At 36.7% G+C, this 21,605-nt stretch overlaps 1 protein-coding gene across 1 annotated transcript in view; it reads right to left on the reverse strand.

Moving 5' to 3' along the window:
- Positions 1–359: 359 nt before the first annotated feature.
- Positions 360–21,605, reverse strand: part of LOC107780348 (protein DETOXIFICATION 31-like) — a 31,359-nt gene continuing 10,113 nt past the window's right edge. The window contains exons 5-8 of the mRNA XM_016600872.2: positions 2,294–2,350; positions 1,845–2,202; positions 1,658–1,744; positions 360–691 (exon numbers count right to left, since the gene is read on the reverse strand). Of these exons, the coding sequence (XP_016456358.2) occupies positions 617–691; positions 1,658–1,744; positions 1,845–2,202; positions 2,294–2,350 (577 nt within the window). The 3' untranslated portion in view covers positions 360–616. The remainder of the gene's footprint in view (positions 692–1,657; positions 1,745–1,844; positions 2,203–2,293; positions 2,351–21,605) is intronic.

Genomic DNA, 21,605 nt, shown 5'->3' on the forward strand with positions numbered 1-21,605 from the left:
TTTCGTAAATAGCAACAAAAAGAGAAAACGAGGAAAAATAGCAACAAATAAAAAAAGAGGAAAAAGATAAATGTCAATCTAGTCAAAGAGATGTGCCAAATCGGTTTTCTATTGCTCACAATTATATTATATATAGATATAGATATAAATAGATATGTCTAACATTCATTTGGGCATCTTAAAGCCCTTTATACAATAATGATGCATTCATTTTGATGTGTTCGCCCTACAAGGAATGTATTGTGAGGAGCCGATCATGTTACCTCTGTTTTCAATTAAAATAAATAAAAATTAATATTAAAAAAACCGACCAAAATTGGTCGGTTAATTCGGCTGATCATTTAAAAAAATCGACAAACTTTGGTCGGTAATTTTACTATTTAATAAAATCGACCAACTTTGATAGGTTATTTTCGTGCGAAAATACAATTAAAGAGTATAAATCAAATAAAAGACAGTTTTAAAACAAAATGCACCAATGGTTTAGTGGTAGAATAGTATCCTGCCACAGTACAGACCTCGTTTTGATTCCCAGATGGTGAATCTTTTGATTACATAATTAAAATACCGACCAACTTTCGTCGGAAAAAACCACATTTTTAAAACCAACTTTTGATTACATCTCTGCATCATTTGCTTTACTAGCTGATTCCCCTCCCCACATTTTTATCCTCTCTGCTGCAATAGAAGCCTGCAATTTTTAAAGCACAGAACTCATTGTGTTACAAAACTTTAGATAGATAGTGAAGTCCAATATTCATCTTGGAACTAAGATCAAGAGAGTTTTATAATAAGGTCTAACTAGTATACACTTATTGCGTAAAATATTTCTATACTACCATGACAATTGAAAGTCAATTACGAATAGCAATTTATTTTTGTTTCCCACCCGGTGTTCGGTATTCGTATTGGAGCCCGACTATATTCGGATTCACGCTGGGTAGGACTCCATTCGGGGGTAGCGCTCCCTACCAATACATCAAACATATATAAAACTAGTTTACCATCATTTACACTATGTGGATATAATTTAATTTCTTCGACGATATACTAAATGAGCTTAAAAAATAAATAGTGGATGGCAATGTACGGTATTTAACCCATTAGATAATACTATTTTGTCGGACACCTAAAATTAATTTTATGAACACCATGCTCTAAATATCGTTGAAAATAAAGTTATTGTGGAATAATAATGGGTGATTGTTGGGTGGTGAACGAGTGGATGAAGATTGGTGACTAGAAATAGCAATGGCTGAAATTAAAGTTTGTATATATGACGTAATTGAGATGTAAATGAAAATCAACAATGAACATAGGTTTGTTTTCTCCGTAATATGAAAAATATATTTAATTTTTAGACAACAAAAGATTGAAAAATGATTTCGTAACGAGAAGCATTTTGTGGATCAAACCGAGACAATCTTTTTCTAGATTTTGGTAAACAAATTAAAGAACTAAGACAATCAAATTATGAGGAAGGATAGGTTTAACTTATGCATATTTGGTCCGGTGCATTTTTAACATTTTCTAGCAGGTTACCCATGTATTTTCATGTTGATAATCCCAGTTACTATGGACAGTTATATGTAATTGTCTCTTAGGTGATTTCAGTGCAAAAGTTAAACACCAAATGGGTTAGTATTTTTCAAATTACCTCTTTGTTCCAATTGGTTTTGTAAACTATCCAAAACAACGTGAATGTTTGAATCACAGTTCCAGTAATCATTCCATACCAGATACCCTGACATCATGAACAAAAATGAAGATAATATGTTAAATGAAAGGACTACTCAAAAGCAAGAAAGACAAAGTAACTTCATAAAATGACATAGTGCACTTACTTGGACACCCATGTTGAGCTTATACCCTAATAATAAACCCAATGGAATACCAAACAAATAGTAACAAGCAACATTGACATAAGCAACCAAAGCTTGCCATCCTGCTCCAATTGCCACACCAGATAGAGCTGGTTGAATATTGTTAACCACCATGCAAAATGCTAGTAATGGTGTTAGCTCAAAAACAAGACGCTTGACTGATTCAGTCTCTGTGAATAAGGAGGGGTATTGCTCTCGAAAGACAAGTAAAAAGATCGAGAGGAGAAGGCCAACCGAGAACGAAGATATTACAACCACCACCACTGAAAATCTGGCTGTTCTTGGATGAGCTGCCCCAAGTTCATTTGAGACTCTCACACTGAAAATTTTTGCACATTTTCTGATCTCATGTAAGATGTATAACTACCCTTTTCTTATTGCTTAAGTAGTCATTTTGAATTGTGACAAACCTTACAGCTGCATTGCATCCAATAGCTGCCATTACTGCCCATCCCAGTATGTTCGTGCTGCAATTCCACAACTTTTAATTCTATAGAAAAATATGAACTGAAAGCTAATTAAACCATTATCCACTTTGCAGATGAAAGTGGAAACCTTAACCAATAAATAACAGCGGCTTAACCGAATAGTCGACATAAAGTCAAACATTAATAAGAACGTAATCTAAACTCATTTATTAACATCATCTATAATTTACTCACATATATTTTATCATTTGAAGTCTATTGAAACTATGTGTGATTAATGAACTGTGACAAGATGACAGCAAATGTTTGAAAAGATAATTTACCTGTCTTCAATGATAAGTAAGTGATTATTTAAATAAACATTACATAATACAATCTAAGTAGCTTTTGAGGCCACAAATCCTCTATGGCCTAAAGCAAGGATTCTAAGAGTCGTGGGGTTGAGTCGCCATGACGTAATACCAAATATAAAAAGAAAATGGCATTTATGACATTTGAAAAGAATAAGGAAATTGGAAAAAAAAATTATAATTAGAAGGGTATAGGTGCGCAAAGCCAACAACTCGAAACTGCAAATGTAGGTTTTAAAGAGTTGAAAATGTTGCCAAAAAGTTTTAAAAGAAGATATCCGTCGGCAGCGCATCACATAACTTTTTTAAAAGCTTTAGACCGTGAGAAAACAGAATACAAATAGAGGAGAAGGAGAAGAAGAGGAAAAGTTTGGGCTACAGGGATTAAAAGTCTTAGCTAGCGTTTGGCCATAAATTCCCAAATTTGTTTTGAAAATTCTGATTTGAGTGAAGTTTGATTTGAAGATGAAAATGTGTTTGGACATGATTTTTCAAAACATATTTCACTTTTTATTTGAAAAAACATGAAACATGACTTATACCCACAAGTTCCAAAAACTATCACAAATACCCAATAGTACCAAACAAACAAACTTGCTATCATGTATATACATAACCTTCATTACTCAGATTACACATAGGAAGTCATTACTCATATTACACATAGGAAGTCATTACTCATATTACAATCATGCCTACACCACAACGTACAACTAAAATAATTAGCATCAGCGTTTCATGCATTAGAGTACAACATAACAAAATGAAAATAACAGTTAGCTCAATTTTTCTTTAAGTCGTTAAACCATTCGACTTGATTTTTTTCGGTCATATGAACGAATATCTTGCGAAAGCTGGGGTTAAGCAAGAAAGGCACTGCTGGTGAAAATTTTTCGTCAGCTAAACCATGTTTTTGCAAGACAAATTGCAAGTGGGTAGTCACAGCTTCCTCAGAGTAGATATCAATCTCAATTTCTTTCGAGAGCAGATACAAAGAAAGAAGCAAGAACAAGAAGGAACAAGAGCAGAAATTGAGGTGATTATTTAAATGTGGGCTCTTTTACAAACTATAAAAGTTTTGGGTAATATTTAAAAAATTTAAAAAATATAATGGTCATGTTTTGGCCCAAAATCAGCAATTGAGGTGATTTTAAAATTTGGGATTTGGGATTTGAGATCTTGCCAAAATGTGGGCAAAATTTATGGCCAAATATGTGTTTGTCAAATAAATCCCAAATTTATTTTGGCAAAACTTATGGCCAAACGGGTCCTTAATCTGTTTTTCTTTCTAGTTAATTAGTATAACTATAAACATTATTCTTTGGATCGAGATATGATGATTAATTTGGGTTAAGTTTAAATTATGTTATTAGCAATTCGATGAGGTGATATTTTAATTGGATTGATTGCATTCATAGATTCAAGAACGTACATGAATTTATGTATGTATTGCCTTGAGATTAATGGGATTTAAACTCAGAAATTTATGGGTTTAGTCCTAAAATCCCAAATTGGTAAATTGATAATTTGATTCTGTTAGGATCGGTAAATCGGGTAGTGCGAAATTTAGTCAAACAATGTTATAATGACAATAACAAAGACAATGCAAGTTGATAATAACAGCAATTAAAGAAGATAAAGAAGACACAAATTTAACGTGGTTCGGTCAAGGTGACCTACGTCCACAAGCGGAGAGCAGCAATTTTACTATACCAACAAGAATACAAAAGAGAGTACAAAATTAGAGTAAATACTCTAATTAATCCCAAATACCCCAAGAGAATAACCTCACAAGATCACTCCAAAGAAAGGGTTCACACAAGTGTTTCCCAACACTCACTCTCTTACAAAATACTCTATAATGAAATAAAGGAGGAGAAAGAAAGACAAGAGTGAAAAACTCTTGAATTGGTGTGTTTACAAATGAGGAGAAGCTCCTCTATTTATAGCAAGAAATCCTTGGCCTAATAGTGGATATTATGTCATGGCAAATGTCATGATCCACAAATTTTATTATAGTGGATATTATGTCATGGCAAATGTCATGATCCACAAATTTTATTATAGTGGATATTAAATGTCATAAAAATTTGGCCTCCACTTGAGAAGAAGCCAAATTAATGACCATATTACAAATCTCCACATTGGCCTAATTTCGGCTTATATATAGTAAATTTGCTCCACCTTCTCCGCAAAAATTCCAATGGGCAAAATCATTCTTCATAAATGATAATCAAGTTCAGGCAAAGCTTGAACTTGGACACTGGAAGAGGTATTGTGAACATGTCAGCAGGATTGTCTCTAGTGTTGATCTTCTGAACAGAGACTTTTTCTTCAGCAATGGTTTCTCAGATAAAATGATACTTTATATTAATGTGCTTCATCCTCTCATGATACATCTGATCTTTAGTCAAGTAATGGCACTTTAACTATCACAGAAAATGATAAGACCACATTGGTGTGAACTGAGTTCCGCAAATAGACCTTTCAACCATAAGGCTTCTTTGATTACCTCGGTCACTGCCATATATTCTGCTTCGGTAGTAGATAAAGCTACTACATGTTGTAATGTGGTTTTCCAACTAATAGCGCAACCACCAATGCAAAATACATAGCCTGTTAGTGATCTTCTTTTTTCAAGATCACCTGCATAATCTGAGTCTACAAAACCAACCAAGGTGTTAGTATTTCTCCCAAAATCCAAACGTGTGTTTGAAGTAACTCGCAAGTATCTGAGAATCCATTTCACAACCTGTCAATGTGCTTTACCAAGGCAAGCTATATACCGGCTCACCACGCTCACTGCTTGTGAAATGTCTGGACATGTATAAACTATTGCTTACATAATACTGCCGACTGCACTGAAATAAGGAACTTGTGCCATGTACCTCTCTTCTTCTTCTGACTGTAGGGATTGAGCAACTGATAACTTAAAATGAGCAGCAAAAGGGGTACTAACTGGTTTAGCATCTTTCATGCCAAACCTCTCCAAGACTTTCTCCAAGTACTTCTTCTGGGTCAGAAATAGCCTGTTGGCTTTTCGATTTCTTTTGATCTCCATGCCAAGAATTTTCTTAGCTGCTCCCAAATCTTCATCTCAAATTCACTTTTCAGCTGACCTTTCAAATTGTAAATTTCTATTAAATCCTTAGTAGCAATGAGCATGTCATCAATATATAATAATAGGTACACAAATGAACCATCATTTAACTTCCGTAAGAAAACACAACTATCATACATGTTCCTCGAATAACCATGACCCAACATAAATGAATCAAACATTTTATACCATTGTCTTGGAGACTGCTTTAATCCATACAAAAAAAATTTCAACAAGAAAACATGATCTTCTTTTCCTTCAATTTCAAATCCTTCGGGTAGATGCATGTATATTTGTTCCTCAAGTTCGCCACGTAATAAAGTTGTCTTAACATCAAGTTGATCTAATTCCAAGTCATACATGGCAATAAAGGCAAGAAAGACACGAATAGAGCTATGTTTAACAACAGGTGAGAAACTTTTATTAAAATCAACTCCTTGTACCTGACTATAGCCCTTTGCAACTAATCGTGTCTTATACCTCGCATCTTCAACCCCTGGAATGCTATCCTTTTTCTTGAAGACCCGTTTGCAACCAACAATTCTTTTTCCCGATGGAGATTTCACAAGAGATCAAGTACCATTCTTGTGGAGAGACTCAATTTCTTCATTCATTGCAATCAGTCACTTGGCTGAGTCGGCACCAGAAACTGCTTCTGAATATTTTGATGGTTCTCCAATTTCTTCAGTTTCCTGTGCAACTGAAAAAGCAAATGCAACATAATATCCAAACCTTAATGGTTGTTTACCTTATCTTCTTGGTCTATGTTTGGCTATAAAATACTCCTCTTCTTCTGGTTCAACTTTAGGAGTCTCAACTTCAGGAATTTCAGCTTCTGGCTCAACTTCAGGAGTTTCAGCTGTATTTTTCTCCAAAGTTGATGAGCTTGGCTCAGAAGGAATGTCAATCTCAATCTCCACCTGGTTCTGTATATTCTTTCCTTTATCTGTATTACAAGAACTAGAAGACTCTTTTCTAGAATGTAACATAGAGGATTCATCAAATGTTACATCTCTGCTAATTATAAATTTTGGTGCCGTGGGATCAGGATACCATAGTCGGTATCCTTTCACCCCAGATGCCTACCCAAGAAAAATGCCCTTTTTAGCCCTTGGCTTTAATTTTCCATCATTTACATGCATGTATGCAGGGAAACCAAATATCTTTAAATCAGAATAATTAACAGGAGTACCTGACCACATTTCCTCTGGAGTCTTAAAGTTTAAAGGTGCAGAAGGAGCTCGGTTGACAATATAACAAGTTATAGAGATAGCTTCTACCCAAAAGGCGTTTGTCAACCCAGCAATTGAAATCATGCAACGAGCCATTTCCAAAAGAGTTTTATTCATCCTTTCTGTCACACTATTTTGCTGAGGTGTCATTCTCACAGTACGATGTCGAGCAATTAGATTTGATATATTTATAAGAGATATTATCCTTTCCATAAAGCATATTATCTCTTATATGTTTAAACAACTGGGGTAAGGAAACAAGCAAAAACACAACTTGTTCCTTGTCTTTAATTTCAGCATCTATGTTACTTAAATCCATAAGAAGAGAATCAAAAGTATCAAGATGTGTAAGTATAGAGGTACCTTCAACCATACGAAAAGTATAGAGTGTTTGCTTTAGGTAAAGCCTGTTTTCTACTGTTCTTTTCATATATATGGTTTTAAGCTTTTCCCATATGCCTTTGGCTGAGCTTTCTGCTGCAACTTCACGCAAAACCTCATTTGAAAGATTTAAAATAATACATGTTTTTGCCTTTTTGTCTATGACGGCAAACTTCTCATCCGTCAAATTATCCGACATCTTCTCTTTTTCTTGCAGTGCCAAATCTAAACCATCCTGCATTAGGATAGCTTCCATCTTTAATTGTCAAATTTCGAAGTTTGTACTTCGGTCAAATTTCTCAACATAAGACTTTGTTAGAGTCATTTCGGCTATTTAAACTAACCCGGTAAGATCTGGCTCTGATACCAATTTGTTAGGATCGGTAAACCGGGGTAGTGCAGAATTTAGTCAAACAATGTTATAATGACAATAACAAAGACAACGCAAATTGATAATAACAGCAATTAAAGAAGATAAAGAAGACACAAATTTAACGTGGTTCGGTCAAGGTGACCTACGTCCACAAGCGGAGAGGAGCAATTTCATTATACCAACAAGAATACAAAAGAGAGTATAAAATTAGAATAAATACTCTAATTAGTCCCAAATACCCCAAGAGAATAACCTCACAAGATCACTCCAAAGAAAGGGTTCACACAAGTGTTTTCCAACACTCACTCTCTTACAAAATACTCTATAATGAAATAAAGGAGGAGAAAGAAAGACAAGAGTGAAAAACTCTTGAATTGGTGTGTTTACAAATGAGGAGAAGCTCCTCTATTTATAGCAAAAAATCCTTGGCCTAATAGTGGATATTATATCATGGCAAATGTCATGATCCATAAATTTTATTATAGTGGATATTATGTCATAGCAAATGTCATAAAAATTTGGCCTCCACTTGAGAAGAAGACAAATTAATGACCATATTACAAATCTCCACATTGGCCTAATTTCGGCTTATATATAGTAAATTTGCTCCACCTTCTCCGCAAAAACCTCAATGGGCAAAATCATTCTTCATAAATGCCAATCAAGTTCAGGAAAAGCTTGAACTTGGACACTGGAAGAGGTTTTGTGAACATGTCAGCAGGATTGTCTCTAGTGTTGATCTTCTGAACAGAGACTTTTTCTTCAACAATGATTTCTCGGATGAAATGATACTTTATATCAATGTGCTTTGTCCTCTCATGATACATCTGATCTTTAGTCAAGTGAATGGCACTTTGACTATCATAGAAAATGGTAAGACCACCTTGGTATGAACTGAGTTCCGCAAATAGACCTTTCAACCATAAGGCTTCTTTAATTGCCCCGATCACTGCCCTATATTCTGCTTCGGTAGTAGATTTTATCTACTAGCGAACTTCGATTTGATTTTTTTTTAAACTTACAATGAGTAATTTGAAAGTGTATAAGTCCTTTGATTTGACCACGTTGATGAAAGGTTGACTTTGACCGAGATCCAATCTATAGACTTAATCCTATGGATGTATTTGACCTTGTTAGATGACAATTCATGTAGATTGTAGGCATTTGACGAAGTAGAGTAAGGTAGTGAGTCGAGGAGCTGAGTGCTTAGCTTGGAGTTAAGGTAAATGGAGAGCTTAAATCTTGATTGCTCATTTCCTAAAAATAACATGCTAAATATATTAGAAACATGTTTTAACTTCCTTGTATATATGGGAGCGAGTGTGTGCTCTGGCTAAGATAATTATACTCCCTCCGTTTCAATTTATGTGAACCTATTTCCTTTTTAGTTTGTGCCAAAAAGAATGACATCTTTCCCTATTTGAAAACAATTTACTTTTATACAATGATTTATAGCCACACAAAATATATGTGCCTCATTTTACACCACAAATTCAAAAGTTTTCTCTCTTTTCTTAAACTCTGTGCCCAGTCAAATGGGTTCACATAAATTGAGACAGAGGGAGTATAAGATATGTTGATGGAAGGATTATCATCCTTACTTGAAGCTGATAATGATACATTGACATATGCATTGCATATGGGCACTTTGGATGCATAAATAATAGTTTGATATGTGATAAATGCATGCACACCGGATGCGTGAATTGTGGCATGATTCATTTAAATTGTGCATTCCCATTTCGGAAAAGAAAATTCAATTGTCGATGGAAATGGAATTTTGCGAATTCTTCTCCTAGTTGGACGATTATTTCGAGATCTTCGAACATATTAGAGGGTTCAATGTTACTTTTGTAATTTCGGCCAACAAACAAGATGAAACTTTACCACCATGGAGCGGCTTTTTGCAAAAAGATAAGGGGGAAACTCAGTAAGATATTGGAGAAGCGAAATATACGAGATCACAAACGTAGATTACTCACGGCTACATATGAATTGATGTTGTGGCATGATTTATTTACATTGTGCATATACATTTCATTATTTTAGAAGAGTCCTGGGGGTAGTTGGGCATATGTTGATGATTCTTACTAGGTCATTTTGACTATTTACTACTTTGTGCATATTATATTAATGACATTATTTTTGATTCATAAAAAAATATTTCTTCTCTCCTCCTGCAAAGGTGAGTTTTTCACTCTGTCGTGGACGCAAATACTATTTTTTTACTTAGTTTATGATTTTGCACTATGTCCTAATTTCTCGTACTCAAACTATGTTGGATATTTTATAGTATCTTACTATACATTAATATTTTACTACTAGTTCTACCGCTATGAAAAACTTAAATTTAGTTATACATTGAGTAATGCTTATCAAAGATGAATGTTGGTTCGGATAGTCGGGGTGGATGCTCTCTAAGTGTATATCATGTCCTTCTGAATTTGGATCGTGACAAATTTAGTATCAGAGCTAAAGTTTAAGTACAACGAGATATGGAGCAGTATTTTCGTAAAAGTATTGTTTATGCGTGTGTTATCGACCATACTTACAAGTTAGAGGCTAAAGAGACATGTAGGAAATTGTCGTTATTTCACTATTATCTCATGGATTAGAGCTTGGAGCGGGAATTAAGATATTTCTTCATTTTCTTTTTACACTATGGTGAGGATACGTTCTTTCTATTCATGCCCTGGCTGCTACTGAAGCCGCTCTAGAGGTGCAGAACACCCTATGGCTAGGCCTAAAGAATAAGACATGACTTAGATGTGATGCTCAGGCCTACATAATAAGCTTAGTAGACCCAGCTAGTTGATGTTAAGAGTTAAGGTACTTTAGTTCAAAATTTCCTCGAAAGTGGGCAATGGCACATTCAGTCGAGGGACAAGTAATCCTACCAATCAGTTGTTCAGTCATAACTCTTAAGAGGGCACCTCTATAGGCAAACAAAAGAAAGAGGGACAATTTCAGTCGAGCCATAACTTTACACCTCATCCAGTCTAGTTGCTTACTGATTAGAGATACCATAGTGGAGAGAGAACATGGGCCTTTAGTATAAGATGATCCACTTCTCATTGTTACTCCAGTATGAGAGTCTATAGTGGTTGATCGGGTTCACAAGAACTGTGAGGTCTTGGTACAAAGTAATGATATGATGATTGGCCTAATTGTATTACAGAGTCTTATTTTATGTTATTGTAGGTATGGAGTGGTTGATTTATTCAAGAAAGATTGAGGCAGTTCAACAATAGTCAAGGCCTAAAAAGATTTGTTGTTCCCTTGATTTAGTCGAGTATTATATACAATTTGTGGAGGGATTTTAAGCTATTCTGCTCCTTTGGCTCGATTGACTCATAAATGTATTTTGTTCCGTTTATCTAATGCTTATTAGAAATTTTTTTAAAAGCTCAAGGCCACTTTGACCACAACTTCAATGTTGACTCTGCGCTTACGAGTACTTATGTTTCTACAGAATATGAATAATAATGAGAAGAAATACCTGACTCATAATTGGGAGCATGTAGCAATAGTGTTTTCACTTAAAATGCAGCATCACTTATTTGTGGGGTGAGACGTGTGAGATCGACACTTGACAACAAGAGCTTATAATCCATATTTAAGTAGAAAGACGTGAGTCTGAACATCCGTAACTTGAGTTGCTGAAGTATTACAATATAACTATCCTGTATAATTTTAGAATAGCGAATATGTCACGAGCCACATTAAACTGGAAGTCTATGAGTAGCTTGGTTCGTATTGAAGAATATGTGTGATGATAGTTTTTGAGGTAAACACTTCGGCTAGCCCAACTTTTGGGTTTAATGCAATCATATAATCAGATTGGTACAACAGAATTTAAAATTTTATTGCGCTAACCCGACACAAGATCCATATGTTTCAATCAATTCGATAATGCTAGTCATGGTGATATACCTTTCTTGCTTGAAACCGTGAGTTGTTGAGTCTAGACTGTAGGTGCTGTTCTACGATTACGAACGACCACCCTCTATCAGTATATCCACACACGAACGAGTGACAGCTGGGTGTGCTAGCCTCTTTGCAGTTCTCAACACCTGCTGCTACGATTTCTCGTGGGGACCGTTTTCTCTAAAATGTCTGCCCACAATTTAGGAGTTCCTTTTGGGTTGTGTCTTGTACCGACTGAAATTCTATAGCTCAATATATACTCCCTCCATTTCAAATTTATGTGAACCCATTTGACTGAGCACGAAGTTTAAGAAGATAAAAAAATTTTGAACTTGTGGTATAAAATGAGGTACATTTATTTTATGTGGTTATAAATCATTGCATAAAGGTAAATTCTTTCCAAATATGGAAAGAGGTCATTCTTTTTAGCACATACTAAAAAGGAAATAGGTTCACATAAATTAAAACGGAGGGAGTATATATCAGTGTTTTAAAAGGCATTTCTGCAACTCGCCCAGGGATCGCCCCTGGGCGGGGCACTTGCAAAACGCCCCGGGACTCATGTATGGGGCTTAGTTCTGTGAGGCTTACACCCCAAGCGCCCAACCGTGCGCTCTAAACACGCCTAACGCCCAACGCTCGGGGCTCGCCTAACAGTTCTAACGCAAATCACGTGTCGAATTTCCTAATTAATATCGTTGACCTTCAAAATTCTTTAACAAATTAATGATAAAAGTTCTATTCATCAATAGAAATATGAAGATTGAGCATAACTCTAATAATGAGACATAGTATTGCGAATTTATATCTTCACTTGTTATTGGTCGTGTCTTAGTTCATTTGTCCCTCCTTGTTATACACTTTTATTAATTTGATATCTTAAACTAATTTGTATTTATTCATGAAAGAGTAATATTTTAATTATCGTACTAATAAGATTTTATTAATTATTTACTTTTAGGAAGGTAAAGTGTGGAGTTTGATCATTTTTTTTTAAAGAAATTGTAAGTTTTTAATTATTTAAAAATTAAAGACGTTATACGTGATTTGTATGCATTAGTTATACTTAAGAAGAACCATATATATATATATATATATATATATATATATATATATATATATATATATATATATATATATATATATATATATATATATCACATATTTATAGTTTTCTTCAATTTTTATGCAATTTTACATGTTTATAAATATTTACTATCATTATATTATTTTATAAAATAATAAAAATTAAATACCTATGGGGCTTACGCTTCGGTGAGGCATATGTAAAATGCCCGCCTTACGCCCCACGCCTTTTAAAATACTGGTATATATATACAGAGAGAGAGAAAATATTAAACCTAGTGTTTTAGTTGTACCACTCTTCTTAAATTCGAATTATCTCATCATATAAGGTAAATACGAATTATATTATCTAATAATGTCAAAACAGAATTTTTAATTTTAATTTATCGATCCAGTAGATATCTCTCTCATAAAAGAGGGACAAATCCCATCTTGATTACTCACTCTCCTCTGCATAAGTCTCATTATATTCAATCACAATCTTTATAATTATCCGGTTAAAGACAACGTTTGGTTATGTCAAAACATATTGTTCCTTATGTAGGAAACTGTGGCAATATCAGGTGTGAGCATTCAGTGACATAACTATTATGAGATTCACTTATAATACTAACCCATGTAGTGATCTCATGGCGAATCTATCCAGTATCTTTTTCTCCAACAAATACCCATAAGCTTGATTTATACAATATACATAATTATCTCATAATTATCTATCAAACTTATGATAGTCTTAATTCATTATAATCATTAGGGGTGTACAAATGAAACCGACAAATCGCATCAACCCGATAATCCTAGTCAAACCGAGAAAAAAAACTCGACTATGGTTTGGTGTTATTGGAAAAACAAACCCGACCATATTTGGTTTGGTTTTAACTAAAAAAAATCAAACCGAAACCAAACCAACCCGACATTATATGTATAGAAGTTTTAAATATATTTAATACATAAAAATATTTATGGTAGTGTAGTTTATAAATATTTCTTAAGCTTTTTCATAATTTTATCTTTTAACGTATTATTTCAAGCTTGGACTTATAATTTTTGGATGCTCCAATAAGTTTTATAGTCCATAAATGTTAGTAACTCAAATAAATCCTAAACCAAAATCAAATCAATACTAATGCTAATAAAAGACATTCAATTCAATTGTACTATGAATGAAAATAGTGTTGGATATCTATTTTTTAGTTTTTCCATGGTTTAGATAAAATGTATAACTTATTTTTCTTTTAGTGGTTAGTCATGTAAATAATAGTACTTATTAGTCATAATTTTAAATTATATTTGTTTTCATTATGGTTTATTAATAATATTTATTTTATGAGATTTTATTATCTTTATTGTTGAATATTTTAGTATAATGCCATGACTCATCTTATATTTATGTTATTTTATTAAAAAATACCTTATAAAGTTCTGTCTTACTAGGATTAAAGAAATATTTGGAGCGCTAATTTTACGTTTTGTGCTATGAAGACTTTATGAAAAAATCCCGAAAAAACCAGAAAACCTGAAAAATCGAGAAAAATCGAGATTAAAAAAACCCGACTTTTATTGATTTGGTTGGTATTTAAATTTAATAATCCGATACAATTAGTGATTTGGTAATTAAAAAATCCGAATCAACCCGACCAATATACACCCATAATAATCACATTATCAATGAATGATCAGGAATATTATTATTATAATGTAACCAACAACGCTATAATAATAAGAAGGATAAATAAAATACTTTTATTAATGAAAATTTCACAATTAAATAAGGTCCATAATATGGCCTAGGGCACAACCGCTAACACCAACATGTTAGAATTAATGAACAATGTCTAGCAATGCACTTGCATGTTTTTGTTGAATAGTCTTCCTTAGTTGGAGGTATTGTCTTCCTTAGAAGAGCAAACTAAAGTAAGACGGTACGCGAAATCCTTATTTACTTGGACTTAGACAGTGGGTTTAGAGCGAGTTTAGAATGATTAGTGGTGATGGTATACTACGGCATAATGGCTAGTTATATATTCTGATGTTGATGATTTGAGGAAAATATTGCTTGATGAGGCTCCTAGCTAGAGATATTCAATACATCCAGGTTCTTCCAAGATGTATCAGTACCCTATAGGAGTTGTTCTAGTGTAGGGATATGAAGAGAGATGTTATAGACTTTGTTTCTCTACTTGTATTATAAGAGTATCAGCTACGAGAATCAGAGGCCCGGTGGGTTAGCTTAGTGAATGATTATTCTCGAGTGGAAGTGGATATTATATAGGGGAAAATACGACATGACACATGGTCGCTTAAAGGAAGGACACGTGGAACACAAGATTGGGATAGCCACCGAACATAGCTATTCCGCTTGTCACCGAAAGGAATAACGATCATAAAAGGAGTATTAAATACTTTGCGCCCGGTAACATTTAATACAGAATATTTTGCAGCATTAATGATGATGGTCCGTTACAAGGAATTTGGCATTTATGTCTAACGTTACATCTTCATCAATGTACCTCATAATTAACATTAAAGAAGGGCATGATCCTATAACCTCTTTTCCTAGACGTAGCTATAAATAGTGAGCTATGTTATCATTGTAAGGGGACGAATTTTCTGACTAACTTACACTATATTCTATACAGTATTTTAATATAATTTTATTCTCTCGCTTTTGATCTCATCATTGTTGTGCCCGGAAGCCCTGTTCCCAGACTCATCAGCTCTGTCATTCCATCTATATTTTAAGGCTAAGTATTTTATATTTCATCAATTATTTCATTATCTTTTGGATCAAATTAATTCACTTGTCTAGAAACCACGAACAAATTTAAATGTATTATATTACGGGTAAACAGTTTGGCGCCCACCGAGGGGCCTAGACAGTCTTGCGATTAAATTGATCCTTGTCTTTTTTACTAATATGTTTTGATTACTCTGTCCTAGCAAACAATCACCAAAAATGGTGGATAACACTGTTAACGGCGCGCGCAACCCTGAAATTCAAGGGGAACAACCTCATTTCGAAGATTCAATCAGTGACACTCGCAACGAGGGGAACGACGCCACACCGGTACATGACAGACGGTACCCTCGACAGGTTCTGGAGGCAACTCCTGAAGATGCTGATGAGGAGTAGCGGATGCAGTAAGGGTCCTGCAAGAGCAACAGACAATCATTCTAGGCCATCTCACGCGGCAGGATCAGGTTATGACAGAACTGAAGCAGACGCTATCGGGTGCCTCAAATAATGCAAACAGGCGAGATCCAGTTCCTCCTGATGTTTCCGCGAATCAGACGACGCAGAGAGTTGATAATAACACTCCTAGGGGCGAAGTTGGCTCCGATGGGGCTGGGGGAGTAGATACGGCCTCTACAACGAGAATGATCCGTTCAAGGATGAACTTTTACGGTTCATGAAGGAAGTAAACGCCCGCATGGATCAAATCTCGGGCGCACCACCAGTATTAAAAGGCCCAAACTCGAAGAAGTATATTCAATTACCGTATAAACCAAGCGCAACCACGGAATTAATCCCGAAGAGATTCAAAATGCCCGGAAGTGCCGAAGTAAGACGGAACATCAGATCCACAGGAGCAGATTACCACCTATACAAAAGCGGTGAAAGGAAATGATTTGGCTCCTTATGAAATTGAGTCTGTGTTGCTGAAAAAGTTTAGTGAGAATCTCACGAGGGGAGTTTTAACGTGGTATTCATTATTACCCGAGCATTCCATAGATTCCTTTGAGATGCTCGCAGATTATTTCATCAAAGCTCATGCCGGTGCCAGAAATGTACAAGCCCGAAAGGCCGACATATTCAGGATCGCGCAGGGAGAATTTGAATTATTACGAGAGTTTGTTACCCGGTTCGAGAAAGAAAGAATGTTACTACCGGCAGTCCCGGATGAATGGGCGGATGAAGCGTTCACCAAAGGCTTAAATTTGAGAAGTTCGGACGCTTCCCGAAAGTTGAAGGAAAGTCTACTCCAGATAAACGACAACTTGGGCGGATGTCCACAACCGGTACGAGTCGAAAATAAAGATCGAAGACGATCAGGTTGGCTTTCCATTGTCGACCAAAGGATGGGAGAAGAATAGAGAAAAAATGAAATATGATATTGACACGGATAGACAGACTTCAAGGGGCCGGTTTTTTCCCTACGAGCGGACATAAGGTCGTGGCAGGAGCTTTCGGACAGCAGACAAGTTCACCATTGATAGAAGGATCGATTGTGGTTAGAATAACAGATTGCTACAAGATAGAGAAATCTCGGGGTTACGATATTCTTCTTTCCCAAAGTTGTCGGAGTATAACTTCAACGTCAGTATGGTGGAGTTGGTATCAGCCATGTGAAATATCAAAGAGGCATGATTTCCAAGACCTATGAAATCTGATCCTAGCTAGAGAGATCCCAGTTTATGGTGTGAATACCATGGCACTAACGGCCACCGGACTGGGGACTGCCGACACCTCCGGGAAGAAGTGGCAACACTGTTAAAGAATGGTCACCTCAAAGAATTCTTGAGTGACCGAGCTAAAAACAATTATGGTCGAAACAGGGGCGACACGAAAACCTCGAAAGCAGGAGAAGAACCCCCACGCTAAATGATCAACATGATCTTCGGAGGGAATGAAATTAACGGGGTTACCTTTTTGGCAGCAAAGAAGACAAAATATCGATAACTCATAATAAAAGGCTCCAGGAAGATGATATCACATTTACGGACGAAGATGCATACGGATTACTGTTACCACACAATGACGCACTGGTAATTTCTTGAAATGTGTTAAATTTTAAAATTAAACATGTGTTTAGTGGATCCATGAAGTTCAGCTAATATCATACAATGGAGAGTATTGGAGCAAGCTAAACTCATCGGAAGCATTATACCGGCAACGAAACTCCTCGCTGGATTCAACCTTGCAAGCGTGACAACCCGGGGAGAAATTTTGCGGCTCACGAACGCTGAGGGAGTAATGAAGACAACTATCTTCGAAGTGGTAGATGGAGATATGGGGTATAACATCATCTTGGGAAGACCATGGTTGCACGAGATGAAAGTTGTGCCTTCAACATATCACCAATTGTTAAAATTTCCGACACCCGAGGGGATCAAACAGATAAGGGGTGGTCAACCGGCAGCAAGGGAGATGAATGCAATTTCGGTCTCCAGTAGCAAAGGAAAGGAACGAGCGGCATAACAATTACCGGAACCGTCACCTACCCCCGAACCAGATAAAGTTATCTCGGGGACAGAAGAGTCTGAATAATACCAGGTACAGAGGTATTTTCAAGTACCGGAAGAGACGGATGCGACGAAGTCTATGGCAGAAGAACTAGAGCAGGTTGCGCTGTTCGAAGAATTCCTAGAAAGGAAATTCTATTTGGGAACAGAACTGCACCCAGAGCACATGTCTACTTTTATTGAATTCCTTAAAATTAATGCCGATTGCTTTGCATGGTCGCACGAAGATATGACAGGAATCCCGATGGAGATAGCCGTTCACAAGTTAAGCTTGGATCCCAATATGCCTCCGGTAAGGCAAAAGAAGCGCCCTATTGCTGAAGCAAGGAATAAATTCGTCAAAGAAGAGGTAACCCATTTGCTTAAGATTGGTTCAATCTGAAAGGTAAGATATTCGTACTGGCTAGCCAATGTAGTAATAGTTCCTAAGAAAAGTAATAAATTTTGCATGTGCATCGATTATAAGGATCTTAATAAAGCATGCCCGAAAGACTCATTCCCATTGCCAACTATCGATCAAATGATTGATGCCACGGATGGGCACGAGTTAATGAGTTTCCTCGATGCTTATTCTGGATACAATCAAATCAAGATGAACCCAGAAGACTAGGAAAAAACTTCGTTTATAACGAATTTCGGTACATAATGTTACAACGTAATGCCCTTCGGGTTAAAAAATGCTAGAGCCACTTATCAACGGCTCGTGAATAAGATGTTCGAAAAATAAATAGGAAAGACTATGGAAGTATATATAGACGATATACTCATTAATTCTTTGAATGCAAGTGACCACCTGAAGCATTTGCAAGAAACATTTGACATCGTGAGGGAGCATAATATGAAGCTTAACCCCGAGAAGTGTGAGTTCGGGGTCAGTTCGGGGTAAGTTCCTAGGATTCCTAGTCTCATAGAGGGGAATTGAGGTAAATCGTGATAAAATCATGGCCATAAAGAACACCCCGGACCAATTGTCTAACGTAAAAGAAGTCCAAAGACTCAAAGGAAGATTGGCAGCTTTGAGTAGGTTCATTTCCCGTTCATCGGAAAAATGTCATCGCTTCTTCGCACTACTCAAAAAGAAAAATAATTTCGAGTGGACACCGGAGTGCCATCAAGCCTTGAAGGAGTTGAAGAAATATTTGTTAAGCCCCCCGTTGCTCTCAAAACCAAAAGAAGGTGAAACGTTGCTAGTCTACCTCGCGGTTTCAAAAGTTGCGGTAAGTGCAGTTTTAGTCCGAGAAGACGAAGGTACGTAATCTCCCATTTATTACGTTAGCAAAATTTTAACGGGAGTAGAAACGCGCTACCCACATCTGGAAAAGCTGGCCTTAGCTCTCGTAGTCGCCGCCCGGAAGCTAAGGCCCTACTTCCAATGCCACCCGATAGCTGTGGTGACTACTTTCCCTCTGAGGAATATCCTCCATAAACTCGAGCTCTCGGGTAGATTGGCCAAATAGGCCGTCGAAATGAGCGAATTCAATATAGAATATAAATTGAGGACTGCAATTAAGTCACAAGTCTTGGCTAACTTCATGGTCGATTTCAGTCCGGGACTATTGCCTCTGGCAGCCAGAGAGGCAATAATGGTGTCAGAATCGACATCGGGAGTTTGGACCTTATTTACGGATAAAGCTTCAAACGTAAAAGGGTCCGGGCTCAGATAGTCTTGATCACGCCTTCAGGGGAAACTTTAAAGCAAGCCATCAGAACGATTCCTTTAAATAACAATGAAGCAGAGTACGAGACTTTGATTGCAAGGCTCGAATTGGCCCAGGGACTTGACTCCGAAGTCATCGAAATCAAATGTGATTCGCAGTTGGTGGTGAATTAGGTCCACGGAATTTTTGACACCAAAGAAGAACGTATGCAGCAATACGTAGTAAAAGTTCAGGCTTTATTGGCACGATTCCGAGAGTGGTCAATTACTCATATCTCGAGGGAAGATAACGCGAAAGAAGATGTATTAGCAAATTTGGGCAAATCGACAGAAGTCCAGGGATCAGAATCAGGAACGGTAGTACAACTGATGAACTGAAGACCCCAAAGCATCAAGAGCATTACGCGCCAAAGCCGCACGTTATAGCTCCAAGAAAGATCAATTGTACAGAAAATCCTTTCGAGGCCTGTTGGCCCGGTGCTTAGGAGCATCAGAAGCTAACTATGTCATAAGAGAAGTCCACGAAGGGATATGTGGCAACTACTCAAGTGCAGATTCTTTGGTGCTGAAATTAGTTCGGGCAGGATATTACTAGCCCCGTATGGAACAAGATGCCAAAGACTTCGTACGAAAATGTAATAAGTGCCAAAGCTATGTACCACTAGTACATCAACCAGCGGAACCTCTACATTCGGTTATGTCCCCGTGGCCGTTCATGAAATTGGGGATGGACATCGTCGGACCACTACCACCGGCTCCCGGAAAGGTAAGGTTTCTTTTAATTTTGACTAATTATTTTTCTAAATGGGTGGAAGCAGGTCCTTATCAGAAGATCGGAGAACGCGAAGTGGTCGACTTCCTGTGGGAAAACATAATTGGCAGGTTTGGAATACCAAAAGAGATTGCATGCGACAATGGGCCGCAGTTTATCGGTGCAAAAGTTACAAAGTTCCTTGAATATTTGAAGATAAAGAGGATTACCTATTCACCTTATCATCTGAGAGCAAATGGTCAAGCAGAGTCAACAAACAAAGTGATTATACAAAATCTAAAGAAAATGTTGGAAGCAACAAAAGGCAACTGGCCCGGTGAATTACCTGGGGTTCTATGGGCCTACCGAACAATGACCAAGTAAAGCACGAGAGAAACCCCCTTTTCCCTTGTATACGGCACAGAAGCTTTGATAACGATGAAACTAAGGGAACCAACCTTAAGGTATTTCCAGGCGAAAGAAGAATCGAACAACGAGGCAATGCTAATCAACTTGGAGCTGCTCGAGGAATGCAGGGACTTGGCGTATGTCAGAATGGCAGCTTAAAAGCAGAGAATGGAGCGATATTATAATCGAAGAGATAACATCCGTTATTTCAAAGTATGAGACTTGGTCTTGAGGAAGGTAACTCAAAACACTCGGGAACTCAACGCGGGCAAGTTAGGCCTAACATGGGAAGGCCCTTACCGGGTTTCAGCTATCACTGGGAAAGGATCATACGAGTTGGAGAACTAGAACGGAGATAAGTTGCCCAACAACTGGAATGTGGCTCACCTCAAAAGATATTACTACTGACAAAAAATAGTCAAACGGAAAGTATGTGCTGCACTCTTTTTCCCTTCGTTCAGTTTTTGTCCCAATTGGGTTTTTCTAGCAAGGTTTTTAACGAGACAGCGACGAAAAGCATACTACAAAGACAAAAGTGATAAGACTTTGCATAACAAGTCAAACGAACAAGTTTCCACTCGAGGACGATTAGATAATCTTTGTTTCGATAGAAAATTCCCACCGGGAAGTTAAGTTTGCTATCGAACGGAGGTTACCCGACCGTTCACGAGCACAAAAAACTAGAGGACTGTTAGGTATTCTTTTGCTCGATAGCATGGGTTCCTAAGGGGAAACAAGATATGTTGTCGAGTGAAGGATTGCCTAGCAATTCATTGGTGGGAACT

This window comes from Nicotiana tabacum, chromosome 24 (genome assembly GCF_000715075.1).
Source record: "Nicotiana tabacum cultivar K326 chromosome 24, ASM71507v2, whole genome shotgun sequence".
Taxonomy (NCBI): domain Eukaryota; kingdom Viridiplantae; phylum Streptophyta; class Magnoliopsida; order Solanales; family Solanaceae; genus Nicotiana; species Nicotiana tabacum.